Source organism: Lampetra planeri, chromosome 6 (genome assembly GCF_965212315.1).
Source record: "Lampetra planeri chromosome 6, kcLamPlan1.2.h2, whole genome shotgun sequence".
NCBI lineage: Eukaryota > Metazoa > Chordata > Hyperoartia > Petromyzontiformes > Petromyzontidae > Lampetra > Lampetra planeri.
This window is the reverse complement of record NC_136112.1, coordinates 4032798-4056739: the sequence shown is the minus strand read 5'-3', so window position 1 is coordinate 4056739 and position 23942 is coordinate 4032798. Positions and strand designations below refer to the sequence as shown.

General features: G+C 50.2%; 1 protein-coding gene across 1 annotated transcript in view; it reads left to right on the top strand.

The window, feature by feature from the left end:
- Positions 1 to 672: 672 nt before the first annotated feature.
- Positions 673 to 23942, top strand: part of DTX1 (deltex E3 ubiquitin ligase 1) — a 105159-nt gene continuing 81889 nt past the window's right edge. The window contains exon 1 of the mRNA XM_078595325.1: positions 673 to 1234. Coding sequence (XP_078451451.1) covers positions 679 to 1234 — 556 coding nt within the window. The 5' untranslated portion in view covers positions 673 to 678. The remainder of the gene's footprint in view (positions 1235 to 23942) is intronic.

Sequence of the window (23942 nt, the reverse complement as noted above, 5' to 3'; positions counted from 1 at the left end):
GCGGGGGGGTGGGGTGGGGGCTGGGGGGTAGGGTGGGGGTGGGGGGTAGGGTGGGGGTGGTGGGGTGGGGGCTGGGGGGTAGGGTGGGGGTGGGGGGTAGGGTGGGGGGGGTGGGGGCTGGGGGGTAGGGTGGGGGTGGGGGGGTAGGGTGGGGGTGGTGGGGTGGGGGCGGGGGGGTGGGGTGGGGGCGGGGGGGGTAGGGTGGGGGTGGGGGGTAGGGTGGGGGTGGTGGGGTGGGGGCAGGGGGGTGGGGGGGGTGGGGGCACGGGGGTGGGGGGTGGGGGCACGGGGGTGGGGGGTGGGGGTCCTTGAATTAAACGCACTCCGGCAGGTGGGGGCGCGCTCACGCTCATCCTGCACCGCAGCCACCACAGCGCATCGCATCACAAGGCGAGCCGAACGTGCCCCGAGCCCTCGGCAGAGCGCGCGTGGGCGTCGGCGTCGTCAGAGGGGCGGACGACACAGAACCGAGTGCAGCAGCAGGAGGAGCAGCAGGAGGAGGATGAGGACTCATCCGACAAGGGGCTGAAGAGGAACCCTGGGGTTCGAGGCAGGCTCGGGGAGTACGAGCGAGAGCTACAAGCTCGGTTGGAGCGACCTGGTGCTGGTGGTGGTGGTTCGGTGGGTGGGGAGGGGGGAGGTGGTGCGGCGAGGAGGAGTAGGAGGAGGTGATCCGCGATGATGCCGCTGCTCGGGTCCGAGATGCAGCTCCTCGCTTCGGGCGCGCATCCCAGCGCGCTGGCCGGCGCCTCGCCGCTCGCCCTCGCCCCGCAGCCCGTGTGGCGAGTCGTGGTCTGGGAGTGGCTGGACGATCAGCAGCCATCCCCGCTCGGCGCGCCGACGACGCAGCCGACGCCGCAGCAGTCGCAGCAGCAGCAGCCGCATAACGGACAGCAGCAGCAGACGACAACGACGACGCATCAACAATCGCAAGCGTCAACACAGCAGCAACAGCAGCTGCAGCAACAGCAGCAACAGCAACAGCAGCAGCCGGCTACGGTGTGGCGAGCATACAGCGCAGCGGTGTGTCACCACATCGAGACGGTTCTGCGTTCGGGAGGATTGCAGGGCGGTGGTGGTGGTGGCATGCGAGGTGGCAGCGTGAGTGGTGGTGGTGGGGCTGGCGGGGCTAGCCTCGGGGGCTCGGGCAGCGTGGTGCTTGGCCAGGCCGACCCGACACTGTCGCCCTACATCCTCGACCTGCAGAGCATGCAACAATTCCGCCAGGACACGGGTACGTGGCGACTTCTCTTTTCGCGACTTTGCCACCCGCGTCTGAGTCTGTCTGTCTGTGTCTGTCTTTGCGTGACCGTCATTCCACCGTGACCCTAGCCATGCGCCACCGCCGAAGCAGACAAATCCAGCGGAGGGCATTGCCCGCTCACACGGCCGTCGACATTGCATTGAAATGGTTTCAGCAGCAGATGATGATGACGAGAATGAAGCATGGGTGGGTAAATCCTCATCCTCCTCCATACGGTCGCTTGCAGCGTTCCAAAGGCCGTCGAGGTGGCCTCTGGCTTACATCGCGTGAAGTGCCGCTGCGTGCAACGGGTTGTGCGAGCCCTTTTTCTTTTTGTCCCATGCGCAAAATGCACAAGTCGTTAAAGCTCTGGCAGCAATGCTCTCGCCCCCCCCTCCTCCTCTCCACCACAACACCCCCTCCTCCAAGCCTCGACGCGCGTCTGACAAGAGGCGTCGTTCTCGACGCGCGCCAGCCGTGTGCCGTGACCGTCGCAAAGTGAGACGAAATAAAAACGTCGACAACACAGACCGCGCGCCGGTTGCGAACTTGCGCGCAGGCATCGTTTACGCATTGACGGAGCGGCAAGCCTCCTCGGGTCGGCGTCACTGCTCCCCCACCACCCCGCCCGCTCCCGCAACACCATCAGCACCATCATCATCATCATCACCAATCGAGTGTTTTCTAAACCAAAAAAAACCGATTCTAATCTTCCGTCGCTCGTTGCTTTCGTTACGGATTTTTTTGTCGTTGTTGATTTCTGACCACCCGCTTCCACCACCACCGCTCCTCTCTCCCATTATCCTCACTCCCTCCCCCGTACTACTCCGCGCGCTTCCACCCCAACCGTATCAAATGTGCGATTGCGCACAGACAATTAACGTGAACCGCAAGCAAACGAGCGTCGACTGTGTCCCGAGCCACGATAGAAGGGCGTTTGCTCGTAACGTCGTTCGTCTCTTGCCGTATTCGCATTTTAGTGCGGCGTCACATTGACGAACGGCTGCTTTTGGGTAATTTGCGAAAGCCGATTTATTGCGGCGTGATCGGGGTGATGCTCGAGCATTCGTGACACCTGTGAATACGTGAGCAGAGCGTACCCTCGCTGTGTGTGGGAGACAGAGAGAGAGAACGCGAGAGATCTGCCGATGCTGGCGATGGTGGGTGTTGCTGACTGTTATTCGCGTCACGTCTTAGACGCGTGCGTGCCTTGCGTAGCAACGAACCCCTGATACTGCTGGCACTGCTCCGTTATTAATATTCATAATCAATGCGCGCCCATTATGCGTGGGGGCAGGACCCCGACCCCCCCCCCCACCCCCATTTTCTGCAAAAGCTGTCGGATGAGCATTGATCTGCGCTATGGCTGTTTAATGACGAGCAGATACTGTTCGTCGCAGCGACGCATGAAGCACGGGGACGGCTGAACGACTCATTTGCCTCTCGTCCGTTTCGCGTTCGACGGCGCACGAATCGGGCGAGAGGCGGAGCGAAAGGCGGCGTTCGTTCTCAGGGATCTCTGTCTGTGACCTTTGAACTTGATTGGGTTGCGTCGTTTTGTGTTCACGAGAGGTTGCGAGGTGACCAGGAGATGGCAACGTTAAAGGGATTGAGGTTTGCTCGGTGGTGGCGTTTGCTCTGGCTTATTGCCCACGTGAAGCAAACCACTCGCCAATGGAATCGTGCCAAGCGTCCCGATCTAGCAGGACCCTCCTGAGAAAGAGTCTTGAGACTCGGTGAGGGTCCGCACTATTCTTATCAATATTATTTTCTTCTTCGTCGGCGTTGTTATTGGGGCTGTTAGGAGAGTACCATTAGCCTCGTGTTCCACCGTGATGCACTCACATATGCCCCCGCTAATCCCACCGCGTCTAGAGATGAGGTTGCATGTAGACGTTATGCAAATCCAAACCCGTGCCCTGTTGTATTTCAACTGCAAGTAATAATAATTCGAATTTATAATGTACATCCCATCCTAGGATTCCAATTCGCAGCGCATGGAAAGCAGGAAACAAAAACAGAACCAGGGCAATCGACCAAACTGAAGAGGGAATGCCACTTTAAAGATATGGGTTTTCAAAGAAGGCGTCGATATTTACCGACTCGGATTTTCTGATTTAAAGTGGCAAAGCGTTCCATAGCCTGGGTGCCACGCTCACAAAAGCCCGATCGCCAAAAGAGTGCAACCCAGACCTGGGAGTGATACGTAGTTGGAGATCAGAAGCTCTTAAGGACCTTGATGGAATATTTAAATGTATTAGTTCCTGCAAGCAATGTGGGGTGAGCGCCTTTAAAGCCTTATAGATTAATAACAGCATGTTAAAATCCACTCGGAATTTGACCGGTAGCCAATGAAGGGATAAGATCACTGGTGTAATGTGCTCACGGAATGGTAAACGTGTGGACACTCGAGCAGCTCCATTCTGAACAAGCTGGAGTCTACACAGTACTTTGCTCGGCATCCCAACCAGGAAGGCGTCGCAATAGTCAAGTCGGGATAACGCAAACGCATGGATCAGTCTCCCCAAGTCAGCCGGTGACAACGTAGCCAGCGAAATTCGTTGGACGGGGCTCTCCCTGAGACAGAGATGCTGAAGATTGCGAAAGATTGACAAGAGTCTGTCATGGACACTCAACCGCCAGTTATGAGGACGACACCTATCGAGGCCTAGTGAGCTTGCTCCACCACCTGCAAGCCTCTGCAGCGGCAACAGAAGCAGCTTCAGAAGCCACGTGCAAGTTGGCGCCACAGTTTACGCACGCACCTGAACGAAGTTGATCAAATGTGCAAAACTGTTTTACGATGACCCCCCTCACCTCCCCTCTGAGCAGAGATGCGCCTTGGGGGCGGGGGGGGGGGTGGCGGTAATGGTTAGCACCCGGGCCTTGCAGTCCAGAGGTCACCAGTTGGATTAGATCCATCGCCATGGAAGTTCTAACAATGGGTAGAAGTTTGTTGAATCTCGCACCGCCTCTGTACGCCCGGCAGTATAAATGAGTGCTCCACAATTAGTTGATCGGTAATTTGTGGGCATTCCTATTGCTTTCCGAGACGTCTGACCAGCATAGAAGGGTAAGTAAGCGACATTACCCTCTAGAGAGAGGGGGGGGGGGTCTCTCAGGAGCTACCACTAATGGAGGCCTTGCTGCCAGCAGTGAGAATGAGCCGGACATTGCAGGACCACACCTTTCATCTTCACATTATGTGTGTGTGTATCGGCTAGAGTTGCCCGATAATTCATCTGACCCAAAGAAATGTGTGCTTGTATATATAATGTATGTTGACTTTTTTCGCACTCAACGTAGCCAGCCATGCTAATCGCAGCTTTGGGACAACGCGTGGTGGCATGAACCCTTCGTAATTAATAAGGGGTTAGATAACAGCCCTGTAGGTTGGAATCTCCGTACGTCAATGGCAAAACTCGCTCAGTTGCTGGCAGCTATGTGCGTTATCCATAGCACCACAGAAATTAGAATTAAAGAGTCCCTTAGATCTAGAAATGGGGTTTCCACTTGTGTATGGATTTATTTAAAACAATGAGAATTGTGCACTATTTTTTTTCACTATTTTGTTTTCATCAGTGCATACACAACCTGCTGTCACTAGAATTATAAATGTGGGGAAGTTATCAATTGAGACTGAACAAATACTGAAGAGTGTGCAAAGACCCCTGGAGAGATGCCTATTTGGAATTACTCCGTAATACAGAAAGAGAAACGCATGTATCAGAGTGCATAGGCAGGCAAATGAGAGCATTCAAACTGTTAAGATGAGGAAGTGGACGCGCGTGTTGTGATGATGATGATGGCCGATGGTCAAGAATAATAACAGAGTGGCAGCCAAGGAATGGAACCCATTCCGAGAGGAAGTCAACCCCACGGAGACACATACGGTCGTGATGAAATCGGAGATACGATGTGGACAATTACCACTGGTGAGGGAGAGATGGTGTTGTGGTCGGCGCACTGTGCGACGAACCCCATGACCAGAGTTCGATTCCCGGTCATGGCCGGTATCAGTGACGAATATCTGAACCAGTGCTTGGGGCCTCCCCTAGGTTGACTCAGCCTTAGATAGGAGTGTAAACGTTAGCGTTGGGGAGACAAAGACGGCCTAGGCGTGGTGAGTCAACCACCCCCTCATGTGCCGTGTAGCCCTTCAAAGGTGCTCGATGTATGTAGAACTTCTTTCACGTTGCACATAGCCAACCGCGATAATCAAAGGTGCGGGTAAAGAAACAGTACTTGCCCCAACAGCATGTTGAAGGCTATACGGGCGATATTTGTCTTTGTGCTTTACTGTCACTGGACTGTGAGAGATGGGGGTGGATTGGTGAGGCATGTATCCAGCAGTAGATTTATAACTCTCCTCTGCCTGCTGTGCAAACAAGAGTCAGGGCACATCCATCCGATGGCGAATTTTCAAGAGAAATCTGGAGAGATTGCTCATATCTTCTTGGTTCTTTCGGTAAAGTCACGTAGAAGGGAAGTAATAAAATAATAAAAATAAAACATAATAAAATGAAATAATTCTCACGACGTTTCGGCTACAACGCAAGCAGCCGTCTTCAGGTGATTGCGTTGTCGCCGAAACGTCGTGAGAATTATTTCATTTTATTATGTTTTATTTTTATTATTTTATTACTTCCCTTCTACGTGACTTTACCGAAAGAACCAAGAAGATGAATCCCTGCAGTCACGAAAGCTTTAAATCGAAAGATTGCTCATAATTGGAATTCACTTTCAGATGCGGTCTTGTCAATTGCACTCCGCACGCTGCCGCCATCCCAGACAGGGTTCTGTGATGCCGCAATCCATCTCGCTCCTACGCGGGGACGGATCTCATCTCTGTGGTGGTCTGTCTCTTGAGCGGATCTCTTTCTCTCTGTTCCATCACTTCAGTGGTGTGGCCAGTCCAAGCCCGCACTCCCTCCTTTACAGTCAATGCTATGCCTCTGATTTGCATGTTTCCTGATCCGTGTGCTCATCTTTCTTTACTCTCGATGCAATTGTGAGCACGTATATATGTTGAACTTCTTTCGCGCCGTACGTAGCCAACTGTGCTAACGCGAACCTATCTAGAACTACTTTGTCTGCTGTTTAACTGTTCCTTTTCCCCTGCCAGTGGCCATGTTTCTGATTCGTACGTCTTAGCTCTCGGCAAGCACGGACTTAAAACTTCTTCATGCACATCAGTATTGTCCTTGTCATTATCAAATGTCAGTTTTCCAGAAATGTTCCATCCTGCTCGTGCTCATCCCCTTCATTTCGTGATATTGATCCAAAAATGCCTTCAGTAATTGCCCTAGGTATACACCCGTATTGCAATCTATTTCAGTGCTTCTCTCGAAGAGCTGTGTAATTTTTGTTGCACTCGATTACGTGTGTATAATACGTCTCATGGGAAATGAATAATCGTCACAATTCAGCCTCACATTTTAATACATTTTCGTCGTCATGATCGCGTCTTGTCTTGGACCCTCTGTCGTGCTGTCTCGGTCCACCTTCTTTCACTCCATTCGCCCGACGGCGACTTGCACCTAACCCGTGAACGATCAACCCGACAACACGCACACTTTCGTACGCGTGCTATCGCGATATTTGTGAATGGCCAATCTGTGTGGAACCTAGCGCGCCACGTGTGTCCTTGTGAACGTGTCATCTACTCGTGCGTGGGTTTTCACGGTTGTGCTGTATACCTGCAGTGAAACACAATCCGTCTGTATGAAGGAATTGAGAGGCTATATTATAAATGAAGGTGACACCACAACGGGGAACTGCAGGGATGAGACTCCCGACTTGTGGTGCTGAATGTTGAACGTTATCAGCACCACCGAGTGGACTGAGCCCCCGGCTCCTACAAGCTCCTGGGTGTGGGGTGGAGTGTGATCGGCGGACAGCCGCGGAAGCTGTCAGTTGGGGCAGTTGACGGGCAGCCACGAGGTTGTCGGTTGGGGCAGTTTACGGGCAGCCACGAGGTTGTCGGTTGGGGCAGTTGACGGGCAGCCACGAGGTTGTCGGTTGGGGCAATTAACGGGCAGCCACGGGGCTGTCAGTTGGGGCAGTTGACGGGCAGCCACGAGGTTGTCGGTTGGGGCAGTTAACGGGCAGCCACGGGGCTGTCGGTTGGGGCAGTTGACGGGCAGCCACGAGGTTGTCGGTTGGGGCAGTTCACGGGCAGCCACGAGGCTGTCGGTTGGGGCAGTTGACGAGCAGCCACGAGGTTGTCAGTTGGGGCAGTTGACGGGCAGCCACGAGGCTGTCGGTTGGGGCAGTTAACGGGCAGCCACGGGGCTGTCGGTTGGGGCAGTTAACTGGCAGCCACGGGGCTGTCGGTTAGGGCAGTTAACGGGCAGCCACGAGGTTATCGGATGGAGCAGTTAACGGGCAGCCACGATGCTGTCGGTTGGGGCAGTTAACGGGCAGCCACGGGGCTGTCGGTTGGGGCAGTTAACGGACAGCCACGAAGCTGTCAGTTGGGGCAGTTGACGGGCAGCCACGGGGCTGTCAGTCGGGGCAGTTAACGGACAGCCTCGTGGCTGTCGGTCGGGGCAGTTAATGGGCAGCCACGGGGCTGTCGGTTGGGGCAGTTAACTGGCAGCCACGGGGCTGTCGTTTGGGGCAGTTAACGGGCAGCCACGAGGTTGTCAGTTGGGGCAGTTAACGGACAGCCACGATGCTGTCGGTTGGGGCAGTTAACGGGCAGCCACGGGGCTGTCAGTTGGGGCAGTTAACGGGCAGCCACGAGGTTGTCGGTTGGGGCAGTTAACCGACAGCCACGAGGTTGTCAGTTGGGGCAGTTAACGGACAGCCACGAAGCTGTCAGTTGGGGCAGTTGACGGGCAGCCTCGTGGCTGTCTGTTGGGGCAGTTAACGGACAGCCACGAAGCTGTCAGTTGGGGCAATTGACGGGCAGCCACGGGGCTGTCAGTTGGGGCAGTTAACGGACAGCCACGAAGCTGTCAGTTGGGGCAGTTGACGGGCAGCCACGGGGCTGTCAGTTGGGGCAGTTAACGGACAGCCTCGTGGGTGTCGGTTGGGGCAGTTAACGGGCAGCCACGGGGCTATCCGTTGGGGCAGTTAATGGGCAGCCACGGGGCTGTCGGTTGGGGCGGTTAATGGGCAGCCACGATGCTGTCGATTGGGGCAGTTAATGGGCAGCCACGGGGCTGTCGGTTGGGGCAGTTAATGGGCAGCCACGAGGGTTTCGGTTGGGGCAGTTAATGGGCAGCCACGAGGCTGTCGGTTGGGGCAGTTAATGGGCAGCCACGAGGCTGTCGGTTGGGGCAGTTAACGGACAGCTGCGATGCTGTCGGTTGGGGCAGTTTAGGGAATAGGGGAGTCGATATAAAAATGGGTGAAATAGCAGTTGGATAGACGGTTAAGCCTGGAGAGAAAAGGGAGTGGTTGCGAGAGCTCCATAGAAAGTTATAGGACGAATAAGTATTGGAGTCTAACCAGCAAGTTACCGATAGTTACAATTGTGAAGTAAAATTTCATTAAATTGTGTTACCCAGTCCTGGTATAACATATACACGATTGTCAGCGTTTTTAACTGTTTATAAATAGCAAATGTAGGCGACGTTACATACAAACGCACGGCCCATATGCCCCCGCTCGATGCTGTGCACCGTTCACCCGTACGTAAGACCGTGTGCGTGCGTCCTTGCTCAGCCACACTGCCGGAGATGCAGAGGGTCAGATCAGCGTACGTCACTTGAGGCTGACCCCACTTACTTTGGCTGTTCCATTATTCACCACGCGGCAGGCCGAGCAACACATGGCACGGTGGGAAATAGTCTCAAGGTTTTCGTCCGTTATTTAAGCTTTCAGATGTGGGTAGGTGGCTAGATTTATGACACGCCGGTATATATAGAGCTGTGTCTTCATTGTAATCTTCGTCAGCAGCAGCAGGCATTGTCTATCCACTACCGGATGAAGGCCTCTTCACACGGCCATCTTTTGCCGTCCTGCGATGCCACAGTCCATCCCAGTAAATATGCAATGCTGTGCCAACGTAGGCATGTGGTTGTAACCATTGGACGAAGCGTTGGTCCCGTGTTTACTGGAATGTTACTTCTGTGTGTGAACTGATTTAATTGCTCTTTCTCCACTGTGGCTGATCGCTCGGGCTCGTTCTAGCCTTTTGGCTGCCATTCCACCACTAGTCTTGTCCATTGGCCATCTTGCTCTTTAATGGTGTGTCCTGCCTATAGTTAATACCTCCCTGGGGTTTTGCCTGGTAGGATGGGGATGGTTTAGTTTTATTTGTATGCGTTTGGGTGGTTTGTTTACATTTCTTATACTTTGCACTGCTACTATGTTGTTTCGCTGTTTGTTGTTGTTGTAACGTTCTTACCCACCCCGACTGGAAATATGTGAAAAAAGCTTTATAGCTCATCGGATCCCTCCATTATAAATAAATATTCTGATTCTATAGTATGCATACCATAGGCAGGTCACAGTACTGCGCATATACAGCATTGTTTATGCTCCTGTAACTGCTGGGCTAGTTTTCTCATGTTGTAACCCGATTTCACAGTATAAGGCTTTAGAGCAACGTAGCTATTGCCAAGTATTACAAATCCACAAGCTCATGATTAAATACATTATTTGGTGAGGCAGTACTTCACTGGTGCATACGCACAAATAACGTAACACATCGACACATTCATCAATAACACCGCCGCCTTTAAAAGGAAAAAACAATATGTTGATTTGTTGCCTTTTCTATGAATATATTTCTTTTTATGGATATGTTACAGTCCTGCAAGTATCGTTGGTGTAGTTGGTGCTTCAGCGTTGATCGTGCGCCGTTACTTTTCCGCGTTACTTCTTGAGTGGTGGTGCTGGCTTGAATGTTGCTGTTTCTTAAATGTGTTGCTACTCAGTGTCTGCAATGTTATAATTTTTTATACCGTGATATTTTCTTCTCACCAACATCCTCCGCCGGTCATTCTTACGGTCGAATGTTTCCCACCCGATTCATTTAACAAAATTAATTGAATCAATATCCTCTTTGTATGTGTGATAAAGAAGCGCCGTTACCAGCAACATTACCTTTTTTTATTTAAGGCAGTGTTCATAGATCACAACCAATAGTTATGCAAACAATATTGTGGGCAGTGGGTTTGGGCAAAAAAACATTTTCATTATATGTTTTATATCTGCTCGTATCAGTCTCGCTGTAGTCAAAACATCTCGCTCATTAAAATTAAAGGCAGCTGTGGCCCAAATTGTTGTCCCGATGTTTGATATCCCCAGCCACCCTGCACTGCTTTCATTGTAAGGAGCTTGTTTTCGTTTATTTTACAATACAACTCCGTTTTATCTTCTTCCCTGGCGACCGAGGATCGTGTGATCTTGAGGCTGCACTGACAATGCTGTACAATACATTGTCTTTGAGCCTTTGTACTTGAGAAGTTGAATGTAATACGGTACTCTACACCACTGTGCTATGTGGGATGTAACTCTGGTGTAGTGGTTGGCGCACTGGACTTGCAATCCAGAGGTCGCAGTGTTAATCTCCCGGTGCTGCAGCTGAAATAAATGGGTGCCAAGTTTATTTTAAATCCTGTCTACCGAGCAGCTGTCTGCTTAAGGTCGTCACACACACACAGAGTCGACACACAGCTAAACACCACCATGCGCATCATCACTGGTACACTATGATCCAGACTCGCAATAACCCGCAAAATTATTGAAAAAGTCTGCCAAGAAAGCCGATTTGGAAAGACCGACCCACACACAACTTCAACACCAAATCTCACCTGGACACAAGAATGGGAGTCACTGGAGCTGGCCCTTGATTTCAACCTCCACAGGTCCAGGGTCACGGCCCATGCCTTGCCAACCTCCACCGATAGGGCATAAGAGCGAGCCCCCTATGTGCCTGTGCGGTGGAGCGAACCATGCGCCACATCCTCGAAGTCTGCTCAATGCACAAATTCGGCAGAGGCCTACTCGCCCTCAACACAGCAGGACCAGAAGCAACCGCTTGGCTTAGGGACTTTGCATTTGGTAACTAAATAAATAAATACCGAGCAGTAGAAATGGCTTCCCCGCATTTCAAGGCGATCGGCAGGTTAAATGTGGCGGGCTAAAGTGTCGGGTAACTCCCAATGGAATGGCTCTCTCGAGCTCCATCCAGTGCAGGAAGGCATCTTCCACCAGCAGTGGCATGAGCCAGCAAATTGCGGGGCTGCACTTTTGCCTTTTCGTGAGCATTGTCTCTTTTGTTAATCAATTTCAACGCAATCAATTTCAACGTAATTCATTGAGTCGGCTGTAAATTGTATTCGCGTTGTCATCACACGTGACTTTAACATGGTGCCAGCGCACCGAGAGGGCTTAACAGCCGAATGTAACTTTGCTGTTGCTTTTAAGCCGCTAATAGCCAAGTCGTTGAACGTCAGACTCAGACCACATTCCTAGGTTGGCTGTTGTGCTGTATTCATCACCCTTCGCCATAATCAATCCACTCCTGGATGAACTCCATTTGTTCCTTGTTCTATATTATGCGTAGAATTTTAAGGCATGGCACATTGGTGTTCAAGCACAAATTAATAAAAAAAAAAACTCAACACATTCTGCATTAGCATACTTATGTAGTGAGCGACTTCCGACACACATCTAGAAGAAGGCTTCTTATTTATTAAGATGACACAGGGCGATACACTTTGTAATGCAGTGACACCCAGGCTGCTCTAAACACGCGGCCCCTCTCCGTCCTGCGCTACGCTGGCTGCTTGACGAGCGTAGCGGCGAAGACAGAGCGGGTCCCGCAGAAGAACAGCCACGTGGTCGACGGCGAAGATGACGGCGACCAGCGACGCAACCAGGACCCAGACCCCACGCTAACAGCCCCGAAGCTCTGGTTCGGTGCTCATGATATCCGCCTGGCGTGGCCAAACTCCACCTCTGGCCGCGCCCCCTTTCTAGAACCTTCTAGAACCTTCGGGATGGTTCCCGGAGCTCCTCGACTGACACCGACCTTGACCTTTACCCCAGATACGCCCCTTGACAATAAGGCATTGTGTAATTCAGCTATAACCGTAATTACCCTTACAGGCCGGCAGGTGTCACCCTGTCATTACACTTACATAGTGCAATACTTTATAGACACCAGGTGGGAGCGAGTTGAGAGTTAAAAGTTGAAACGTTTAAGGGAGATGTGGGTCACAAATACATTAAATAGTGCACTGTATATGCATGAATAAAGAGTCGAGGCAACATCTCAAATCAAAACATTTTACATCCAACAGTAAAGCAGTGTCCTGTTTTAAACAATGTGACAATTTTTAACGTCCGTTAGCATTGCCTAATAACACGGGGGGAAATGTATAATAGGCTCACATTTTGAATAATTGTCCCATAAGGGCAATTGCCCAAAATGTCACCTTAGTTCATAGTTTTTGTTCCGTTATAAAGCAGAGTTAATGACCAATGTGGTGAGAATTTATTGATTTTTTTTACTTTATTTTGCCTCATCCACAACTTTCACAGGTTGTTAATGCCAGCGTAGTGTCACCGGTGTAACATCCCTCAAGCATTGCCTCTGTGACCCCCACAGAGAAAGAGAGAACCCAGTGGCGGGGGGAGGGGTTGAGTCAGATGAACACCAAGGGAGGGAGACGCGGCTAATTGTGCCAATGTCGACCCTGATCCAAACGCAAGCCCCAGTCGGGTATCACACGAGACCCGGGGAGCATTGCACATCAGTGGGGTATCTACAAACGGATCGCCCCGTGCGTTGTGCACTGATAGGTCCACCGGTTTTACAAAGCAAGGGTCATAAAATAAACGGCATGCAAATGCATGTAACTGTACGAGGCTTTTTTTGTTTTTTAATACTGTGCGCGTTTCGGTAGTCAGATTTTATGGAGCGCGCGTATGGCGTAGGGATTTGGAGGCAAGCATAAATGTGAGGGATGTCACAGGGGAAGGATTCCCGCCAAAATGAGATGGGACAGGGGGGCGGGGACAGTGGAAGGGGGAGGAGCAGAGAGACGAGGAGAGATAAGGGGGAGGAGCAGAGAGGCGAGGAGAGATAAGGGGGAGGGGCAGAGAGGCGAGGAGAGATAAGGGGGAGGAGCAGAGAGACGAGGAGAGATAAGGGGGAGGGGCAGAGAGACGAGGAGAGATAAGGGGGAGGGGCAGAGAGACGAGGAGAGATAAGGGGGAGGGGCAGAGAGACGAGGAGAGATAAGGGGGAGGGGCAGAGAGGCGAGGAGAGATAAGGGGGAGGGGCAGAGAGGCGAGGAGAGATAAGGGGGAGGGGCAGAGAGGCGAGGAGAGATAAGGGGGAGGGGCAGAGAGACGAGGAGAGATAAGGGGGAGGAGCAGAGAGGCGAGGAGAGATAAGGGGGAGGAGCAGAGAGGCGAGGAGAGATAAGGGGGAGGGGCAGAGAGGCGAGGAGAGATAAGGGGGAGGGGCAGAGAGGCGAGGAGAGATAAGGGGGAGGAGCAGAGAGGCGAGGAGAGATAAGGGGGAGGGGCAGAGAGGCGAGGAGAGATAAGGGGGAGGGGCAGAGAGACGAGGAGAGATAAGGGGGAGGAGCAGAGAGGCGAGGAGAGATAAGGGGGAGGGGCAGAGAGACGAGGAGAGATAAGGGGGAGGGGCAGAGAGACGAGGAGAGATAAGGGGGAGGGGCAGAGAGGCGAGGAGAGATAAGGGGGAGGAGCAGAGAGGCGAGGAGAGATAAGGGGGAGGGGCAGAGAGGCGAGGAGAGATAAGGGGGAGGGGCAGAGAGGCGAGGAGAGATAAGGGGGAGGGGCAGAGAGGCGAGGAGAGATAAGGGGGAGGAGCAGAGAGGCGAGGAGAGATAAGGGGGAGGGGCAGAGAGGCGAGGAGAGATAAGGGGGAGGAGCAGAGAGGCGAGGAGAGATAAGGGGGAGGGGCAGAGAGGCGAGGAGAGATAAGGGGGAGGGGCAGAGAGGCGAGGAGAGATAAGGGAGAGGAGCAGAGAGGCGAGGAGAGATAAGGGAGAGGAGCAGAGAGGCGAGGAGAGATAAGGGGGAGGGGCAGAGAGGCGAGGAGAGATAAGGGGGAGGGGCAGAGAGACGAGGAGAGAAAAGGGGGAGGAGCAGAGAGGCGAGGAGAGATAAGGGGGAGGGGCAGAGAGACGAGGAGAGATAAGGGGGAGGGGCAGAGAGGCGAGGAGAGATAAGGGGGAGGGGCAGAGAGACGAGGAGAGATAAGGGGGAGGAGCAGAGAGGCTTACGCGGAAACGGGACACACGGAAGACTGCAGTCGGGGAGGACGTGGAATTAGTTGAGAAGGCAGTAGTTAGTCAGCCCCTTGCACGATGAGTTCTAACAATGGCAAGAGCAGACGACATTGGAAGAGGTGGAGGAAATCCGTGTCGACGGCATGTTCGTAAATGCAGAACGTTCCCTTGGTGATGATCCATGTTAGCACGGTACACGGCAGATTGCTGGAACGATGATTCGAGTGCTGGCAGGCAAATTGGAGATGTGTCAATCGGTTGTCATGTTTGTCTAGCTGTGTGCTGCTTTCTCTCTAATGTCGAGACCATCTTCCTGCTGGCACTGACTATGGCCAGGCTGACCAGATTGCAGCGACTTAGAGAAATGATGGGAAAACTAAAAAGCCCAATTAAAAAAATAAATATTTCTGCGAGAATGGCGAACATTCTTGATTTGAAGCTTTCGTGACTGCAGGAATCCAGACTCTTTGGTTCTTTCGGTAAAGTCACGTAGGTAGAAAATAAAATAAATCACGACGTTTCCCACCTGATGACGGACGCTTGTGTTGTTCCCGAAACGTCGTGATTCATTTTATTTTATACTAACGTGACTTTACCGAAAGAACCAAAGAGTAAGGGGGGAGAACTTTGCGGGACACGGAGAGAGAAGGCTGGGGACGAATGTGGACTTGGGAAAACAATAAAAGACGAACCCCCTACAACCATGTGTCGCCTTCTCCTTTACAAATGGATAGTAGATACTGTCTACGTGCGTTGGGGGGGGGGGCAGGTGGTGTGGAAGTGCTTGTTGGCTTACTGCGCTAGGGGGGGTTGAGTTCGATTTCGGGTCGCAAGGGACATTTGTGGCCAGTGGCATCTGACTGGGCCACGTCTTTTACCAGCGCACAGTGGCCAAACACGGCCGAAAGAGAGGACTTCAATTTCGATTTAAAGCTTTCGTGACTGCAGGGATTCATCTTCTTGGTTCTTTCGGTAAAGTCACGTAGAATGGAAATAATAAAATAATAAAAATAAAACAAAATAAAATAATATAATAATATATAAACTAAACATAATAAAATAATATAATAATATACTATTTTTTTGTGTTTTATTTTTATTATTTTATTATTTCCAGAGGGCTTCGTCTGACAGTGTATTGACAAAGGGTTGTAAATTACTGTTATTGTTATTGCTAGCAACATCTACAGTCGGATTAACACGTAGGCTTTCGCGACCAATGTCATCCATAATACGGGTTTTTTTGGGGGGGGGTGTTAGATCGTGTAAATATAGAAATGTGTCGTTAAACTCGCCACCACCCGACACAGCCAATTAGTAAGGGTTTTCGCGTAGGAGTTTCTCCAATTTTGTGATTTGAAGAAAAGTATCCTCCCAATGGAGGCTTAGTCAGTTTAACACGTAGGCTTTCGCGACCAATATCCATAAATGTTATGTTATTTACACAGTCTAACCCCAAAAAAAAACTGTATCATGAACATCGACAGTCCATGCAAACCAATTAAAAAATAAACATTTAAAATTCGGCACGCAGTAGTAATTTATTTGACCGTATGGTATGTTTTTTATTGCCTTGCAGCATAATTATTTTGCGTGTGATGCATTTGAATACACTAGTTATGCAAATGCTTTGTACACCATTCTGCCCCTTCCACCCGATTCTTTTCCGAATTTCGTACATTACTCAAAACATAATTAGACTTACCAAGCACCGGTTGGGGGTGACGGAGAAAAGGGTCTTGTGGCCGGTGCGTGAGTTGGAGAAACTAATGGATCGTCACAATGCGAGGTTTTAATATTTTCACTTTCGTCTGGCAGGCAGACGTTGGCTGATTTTTGCATGGCCCTAGGTTGTCTCAACGACAAATTGGCTTCGCTTGAATTGCCTTTCGCGCTTTAGCCGCGTCGCAGAGGTCAAAGGCCGCCCCCCCCCCCCCCCCCCGTGAGCATCGCGCAACTCATAAACATTGAAGCCTCGTCCACGTCTGGGGGCGCGTTAATCGTCCCTTGCACTATTATCCCACAGTGGAATTATTTGAAGTGTCAGTTGAAGATAGGAAGCGTACCCAGGTGCTTGTACGTCGCATCAGGAGAGATGGGGATGGCGTTGAAGATGTTGGAGGTTGTGTTTTCATCGTGACCAGGTTTGGCATGATTTGCTTTGGTCTTAGGCCATATTCGTTTGCCAAAGTCTTGGAATTGTAACGCTTATGGCGATGTACATGTCGAGCCCTTTGCCAAAGCACTGCTGGGTTGAGGGCCTGCTTACACCTGGCAGGTCATTGGGGTTATGTAACCATACTTCACCACGCTGATCAATGTGGGTTGGTGAAGGTAGGAACCATGGATCTGTAAGCATAGAAGTGTAGTACAACGATGGATGTTGCTACACTGCTCTCTGCTCCCCACCATGTAATCCCACAGCCGATGTGTACCTGCTGTGCATAGTGGTCACCCATTCAAGCGCTATCCAGGCTCAAACCTGCTGCGCTTCTAAAATCTGATTAAAACCGGCATACCGATAAGGAAGGCAACATGTTTGAGACCTTTAATGAGTCGAGGGAGCTTGGCGAACTTGCGCATTACTCAGACGACCCAGTGCAAGAGGGGATGCAAAGATGTATCTGGACAATACCTCGATGTGGATTGGTTAACAAGGACAGGTGAAGTGAGGCATGTTACAGGAAACGCGTTTTTTTTCAGGAAGGGATGAAGATCCAAGACTGTCGGCCGCTGAGATTTTGGGAAGACACCAGAGGTCGCAACCGGGTACCCGATACCCATACCCTACCCGATACCCGGCTACCCGTACCCGGCCAGGTACGAGTACGGGTACCCGTTTGCGACCCTGGTGCGGCCGGGTACGGGTAGGCCGTGAGTCACTGGTGAGTAACCGTTTGTCACTCATTTCGGGTAGGGGTACGGGTACGGATAGGGAACGGGTACCCGTACCCGCCAAAGTCTTGTACCCGGCCGGGTACCCATTTGCGACCCTGGTGCGGCCGGGTACGGGTAAGGAATCAAAACCCGTTTGCGACCTCTGGACACACAACGACCGCTGAGCAGAGGGGGTAAGGGATTGAACGAGGCAGGGTAGAGGCAAACCGACGACTCTGCTTTTGGAACCTCCCAACAACCTCCACCTGTGATCTCGGCCACCCACTTGGCCGAGCACCCCCGCCTTTCCCCTCCCCACATGCCGCTAATTGCCCGACGGTCTTGCCATCTCTGCTCCCCGCAATCAGTGCTGCAGCGTTGATTGTGAGGCTCGCATGCGGTTTCTTCGCCTCCCACCAACCCCCCAAGCATGCTCCCTCGTTGACAGTTCTGCTGATGCCTCAAGGATGCCTTCGGAATAACGGGGGGGGAGGGGGGCACGGTGCCAAATTTTGAGACAGCGGGTTCTTTGAAATCAGCCGATTGCTGAAACAGAGGACGTCTTTGCACCACAACGGAGCCACCAAGTGTGCCCACGTACCAGATGGCTGTTGGGGCCTAGGGCGCATTACTTTCATGCTTTGTTAAAATATTTCGCGACGCTTACACGAGGCAGCGATGCAAGAGAGGGCTTCGATTTTAGTTTTTTTACACGCTTTTTATTAACTCACTCTGTCTGTTCTTGTTGTCGTTGTATCCTCAAATCTTGTAACTCCATTTTTACCCACTTCCCAATGTGGTATCAACTGCAAACTTTGTATAATTATGTTATACTGATGACAATGCTATATTCTATCATAAAACATATTTTTAAACATTATTTTTAATATGTTATGGTTTGGCTTGGCTGTAATTGTCCACGGTCAACTGACGTTGGCTGTAAATGACCTCGGTCCCTTACGTTATGGCAAGCTTCGGGGCCACTTCCTGGAGTTGTGGAGTTCTTCCATTACTAGTAGGGTACATTTCATACTGGTAGGAACCTCCTGGTTACACCAGCCCACAGGGGATTATTGTGTCTGTCCGTCCGTCGTGCATCCAAAAATGGGAGGGGTGGGGCTGGGTGGAGAGGGGAGGGTGGGGAGGGGCTGGGTGGGGAGGGTGGGGAGGGGCTGGGTGGAGTGGGGAGGGGCTGGGTGGGGAGGGTGGGGAGGGGCTGGGTGGGGTGGGGAGGGTGGGGCTGGGTGGGAGGGGTGGGACTGGGTGGGGAGGGGCTGGTCACCCCGTGGTGCCCTTATAAAACTCAACGTTTCACCTACTCACGCCGGCTTGTGCCCGCCCTCACAGTCGGGCATATTTGCGGAATACACCACGCCGCCGTTGACCCTGGCCATTGACCGAGCAACCCAACGTTGTTACCAGCTCCCTCCGCAGGAATGTGTTTAAAGCGTGTTTTTAAAAAAGTATTTTTAAATATTACTTATTTGTTTAAGATGACAGCCAGGGGCACCAGTGAGAGGCAGTGCCTCACACAGGGCCCAAACTCATCCTTCCCAATACACAAACATATCAGCAGTTCCAGAAATGTTCAGGTTGGTTTAAAAAAAGGGATAAAACTTTAAAATAAGAGATAAATTACACTGAGTGTTGTTTGCTGTGCATAATGTTTCGTGTAAATGTTTAAAAACTGACAAATCTTGGCACTTTGTTCATGTTTTACTGGAAACTTAACTTCTGCGAACATTTCGTAGGCAAACAACATTGGCAAAAATATATATACAGTATGGAGATAAGCAATTCAGTTAATTTACACCTAATTTGTGGAAACAGCCTTTCTGTGAAGACATGAATCACCAATACATCAATCGGTCACACAACATCCTCAAAGTGAGGGATGTGTGCGTTCATCAGATATCATCATCACTTGCTGTGTCCTAGAAGTGCACGTATATCATTCTCTTCTTTTATACGCTCACTGTACACCTTTTTTAGCTACCTGTTTCTATAGAGAGAGAATGTGCCTCAAGAGGATGGGCCACATCGTCGAGGATGAAGTGAATGAGATGGGCTCCTGTAAATGTGTGAGGTGGATTTGTGGCATCGCAGAGTGCATTGCCAAGTCACGTGTTCTATATTCTCTGCATTAAGATGCGTTTTCCTTCCCTATAATTTAAAGCAAAAGCCTCCTTTCGATGTAAAGCTTTCGTGACTGCAGGGATTCATATTCTTGGTTCTTTCGGTAAAGTCACGTAGAAGGGAAAACAATAAAATAATAAAAAATAAAACAATAAAATTCTCGCGACGTTTCCATTGCAACACAAGCAATCATCATCAAGTGTGAAAACTACACTTGACTTTACCGAAAGAACCAAGAATACAAAAGCCTCCTGTTATTCTGGGAACTGCGCATGCATGACCAGATCTTTGTACATTTATTTACACTGGACACAAGTTTCTGGTGCGTCTTGATTTTCTGAAACATCTTTAAAATTCTAGATTTGAAGCTTTCGTGACTGCAAGGATTCATATTCTTTGTTTTTTTCTGTAAAGTCACGTAGGTAAAAAATTTAAATTAATAAAAGTAAAATAAAAATAAAATAAAAATCACGACGTTTCGGAGGCAACACAAGCTTCCGTCTTCAGGTGGAACCGTCACAGCACGCTTATTTTATTTAACTTTTATTAATTTTTATTTTTTACCTCCGTGACTTTACCGAAAAACCCCAAGAATATGCGTCTTTATAATCTGGAGGATACGATCGTACAGTAGTGGTAAGAACCCCACATTTTTGTTGAAATCAAATTTCAATACGTTAATTTCCCTTCACAAATAGGCATGAATCAAAAGTGACGTCGTACTATTGAACCGTTGAAAGTCACTGCAATGGAAAATGAGTCTCCGTCTTGCCCCCGGCGTGTGTGTATCTGACAACGATACCAATTAAAATCGATGGCACACTTCGTGGGTTTATTTGCAAAAGAAAAATGTGCCGCCTTCAAACAAAGGCATTGGCGAGTCAACACTTTGTCATGCTGTTTAAAGCAGCACAAACAGGTGCCACGAAGAAACGAGCTGCTATTACGTTATTTGCATGACACATCACCAGTAAAATGTGTTTACATTGTGCCTTGCTGTTATAATAGAGATGTTCCTTTTTAGGCCTTCTATTTTTGTAATTGCCACAAGAAGATGCGTACACGAGTTGAAAATACTTGAAAGGCTTTCTCGTCGATTTAATGAAGTCGCAAAATAGACATTTCTCTGTCATGACATGTTGAGGAACACGTGACTTCATTTCAGACAATTGTAAGCCTCTGGTGCTGTGACATAATTCTTTGGCGTAATTAGAAAAATTGCTTGCGAGGGAGCCGGCAGTGAGCGAGACCGGTGATTGATGGGATGGTGCCTCACTAGAGTCTAGGCCTATTGGACCTGTTGGGTGGCAGGGGTGGCACAGTGGTAACACTCGTGCCCCGCAGTACGAAGGATCTGGGCTCAATTCCTTTTCTGTGTGCAGGTTGTATGTTCTCCCCCTGTTCTGCACGGGTTTTCTCGGGACGCTCCGCTTTCCTCGCATAGCAGCAACAACAACAAGAACAAATACCCACAGTGTGACTGATATTGGCCAAACATCCCAATGCTGAAAAGTTTCCTGCAAATTACTCATTTGGGATGACACAGCAGCAGCAGCGGCAGCAACTACATCGCCCCAACTGCGGCAAAACGTGACAGGACCCCCCTGAAAAAGCGTCTCAAGACCCAGCGAGGCCTTCCTCGGCAACCAAACGCAATAAACAATAAGTCACGATGCGTGCTTCTCTATTCGATGAATCCTCAAAGATTTCGGATCTCGATTCGATTCAACAATTGTCTCACTTGTGTTGTAGCGAATGTTAGTGGCAGCAGCAGTCACGTGAACCCATCACATACAGGGTATACAAACTACAACGGATTATTACACCCGCCATTTTATTCCTGCATCGTAAGGCCAATACTGCAAACGAGTCGATGCATAGTGACGTCCCTCATGATTCATGACCGCAGTCCGCGTTCCTGGGCGCCACGGTGGTGAGGTGTTAACTACTGTGCCTGGTATGCACGAAGCCTGTGGGTTCAATCCCGACCCTGACGCCTGCTGTATATTTGGAGTTTGCGTGTTTCTCTCTCCCGGTGGTCACGTGGATTTTTGTCCCGGTCCTCCGGGGTTTTCCCTCCACGTTTAGAAACATGCTCTTCTGAAAAAGGGGCTTTCTAGCTCAGTGGGCCTTACCTGGTCAAATACCATAAAAATGTGTTTAAGTAGTTGACATAGTCCTCTATATTCTAAAATATGCTGATCTCACTCAGGACCGTGTGTCTCTGTAGTCGGCTGGAATGAACCCTAATGTGAGCGGACTATAAAATTGTACTCAAGGAAGTGACGTGAGTAATTGAGGCAGACTTGACTCCTCGCAGGCGAACAAATGGAATTTCCTATAATATTGATCACGCTTCTAGCAGCTGACTCCCCAACCCCCCCCACACCACCCCCTTGCTGAATCTCACCCTCTACCAAACCCAAAAGTCTCACTGAGCCACCATCAGCCACCCCCGCACAGTGGGGGGGGGGGGGTCAATGGCCTTAAAGCCTGAGAGATACCTTGTTAAATCCAGTCATTTCCCCACTGAGCATGGTTGTCACTGCACCAGTGACTACAATGATCCGCAATACCGCACCGTGAATGTGACCCACTACACAAGAGGATGCCCTTCTAGCAGCAGTAATGTGCCATTGTGAGTTTACCCAATCAATTGCTCACCTTGCCTCTCCCCCCCCCCCCCCCCCCCCTTTATCCCAATTTTGTTCCAATCGTGCTCTCGGCATCGTGTCACAAAGGCGAGAGAGCCATTCGAAATGTTTTTTTGCAGACCAGCGCAACCAACGTGTTTTACAGAACGGCCCGTTCTGTAAAACACGTGGAAGGTTATATCCACAACTACACTACACTCATCAGCCGTTGTCTTATCCACTGCTGGATGACGACCTAGCCACACCATTGATATCCTTCATGGCCCTGGGCGGTCACAATCCATTTCGCTCCCGTGCATGAGCCGACCTAATCTCCCATATGCACGGTGATCATCCGATTCCCTCCTTCGGCTGCCATTCCATCGCTTGGCCTCATCCACCGCAAATCATTCCTCCGAACGATGTTCTGCCCAAGCTCAGCTTTCCTGAATGGTCAAGTGTGCGTTTGTCCCCTGATCGATGCCACGTGAAACGCCGCTCGAGAACGCAACAAGTTTAGCCTTGCAGACGCACACGGGCTTCGCACGCGCATTCACACGTGCTCTTGCGTTCCTTTGCTTTTGTTCGTCTGTGTGCGACTGTGTGCCAACTTGTACATTGTGTGGGAGCGGTGGTGCGTCGGTTAGCACACTGTGCCACGAACCTGGTGACAGGAGTTCAATACCCGGTCATGGAAAAACATCAGTGGTGAGTGATCTCTTAAACTGGTCGTGGGCATCCTCTGGAATCGACTCGGCCTTAAACAAACTTCCCCACAAACCCTTCTTCTCGAGATGTGTGTGGCATGGCAGTGAGTCGAAAATATTTTAGCTTATTCTTCAGATAATAGGTTTTTCCCATTTTTTCTGGCAACAAAACAGGTGTTAAGATGTTCAAACACCAAACTGAATCCTTTTACAAGGAATCATGTCCTCGTTAAACACAATGCTTGTGGTCAGAATGCAAACAAAAACATAATCTGATAATATATGCATTGTCCTTGAAACTGATTGGTCCACACCAGAGACAGCTTTCGTTTGAGCCTTGTCTCAAACGGTGTTAGACCAGAGGACGCCAAAAGGCGAACAGCCCAAAGACAATGCACTATCAGAGTAATGCGAGCTCGGGGTGAGCATCTACATCATGGGACCTCCTTTGCCAGTACCAGAATATGATAATAGGGTTTTCCCCCTTTTTTCTGGCAACATAACAGCTGTGTTAAGATGTTCAAACACCAAACTGAAACCTTTTACAAGGAATCATGTCCGCATTAACCACAATGCTTGTGGTCAGATTGAAAACGAATGCAGTACTGTACGCTAATGTAAGTGAAAAGCAGACTTGAGAACTCAGTTTATATCGCTGGTGGCTAAAACCGATCGAACCGGGCTCTCATTGCTTGTTACTCCTGTGCTACCTAATCACTTCTCAGCTGTGGGAATTTCACAGGGTATCGGAGCCAGTAGTAATAGTTAGTGATCATCACCAAGATGAAATAAAGGCTGAATTGAAATGGCTATGGAAAAAACCCTCCAAAATATGTCTTTTTTGCTATGGTGTCCTTTTCAAAATGCGCGTGTATTCCATCTAAAGTATACTTTGTAGAATATTCATGAGAATAATTATAAAATGTAATGAATGAATTAATGGATGCTTTGAATAGTGGGGATTACACTAAACTGAAAATTGCATCATGAGTAGCTTCCAGGATATACAGCGTGATGTAATTTCCTCATCGTTATTCCACTGCCGAAAACAAAACTAAAGTAGAGCGGTGGCGCAGTGGTTAGTGTACTGTGCTATGAACCGAGTTAAATTCACGGC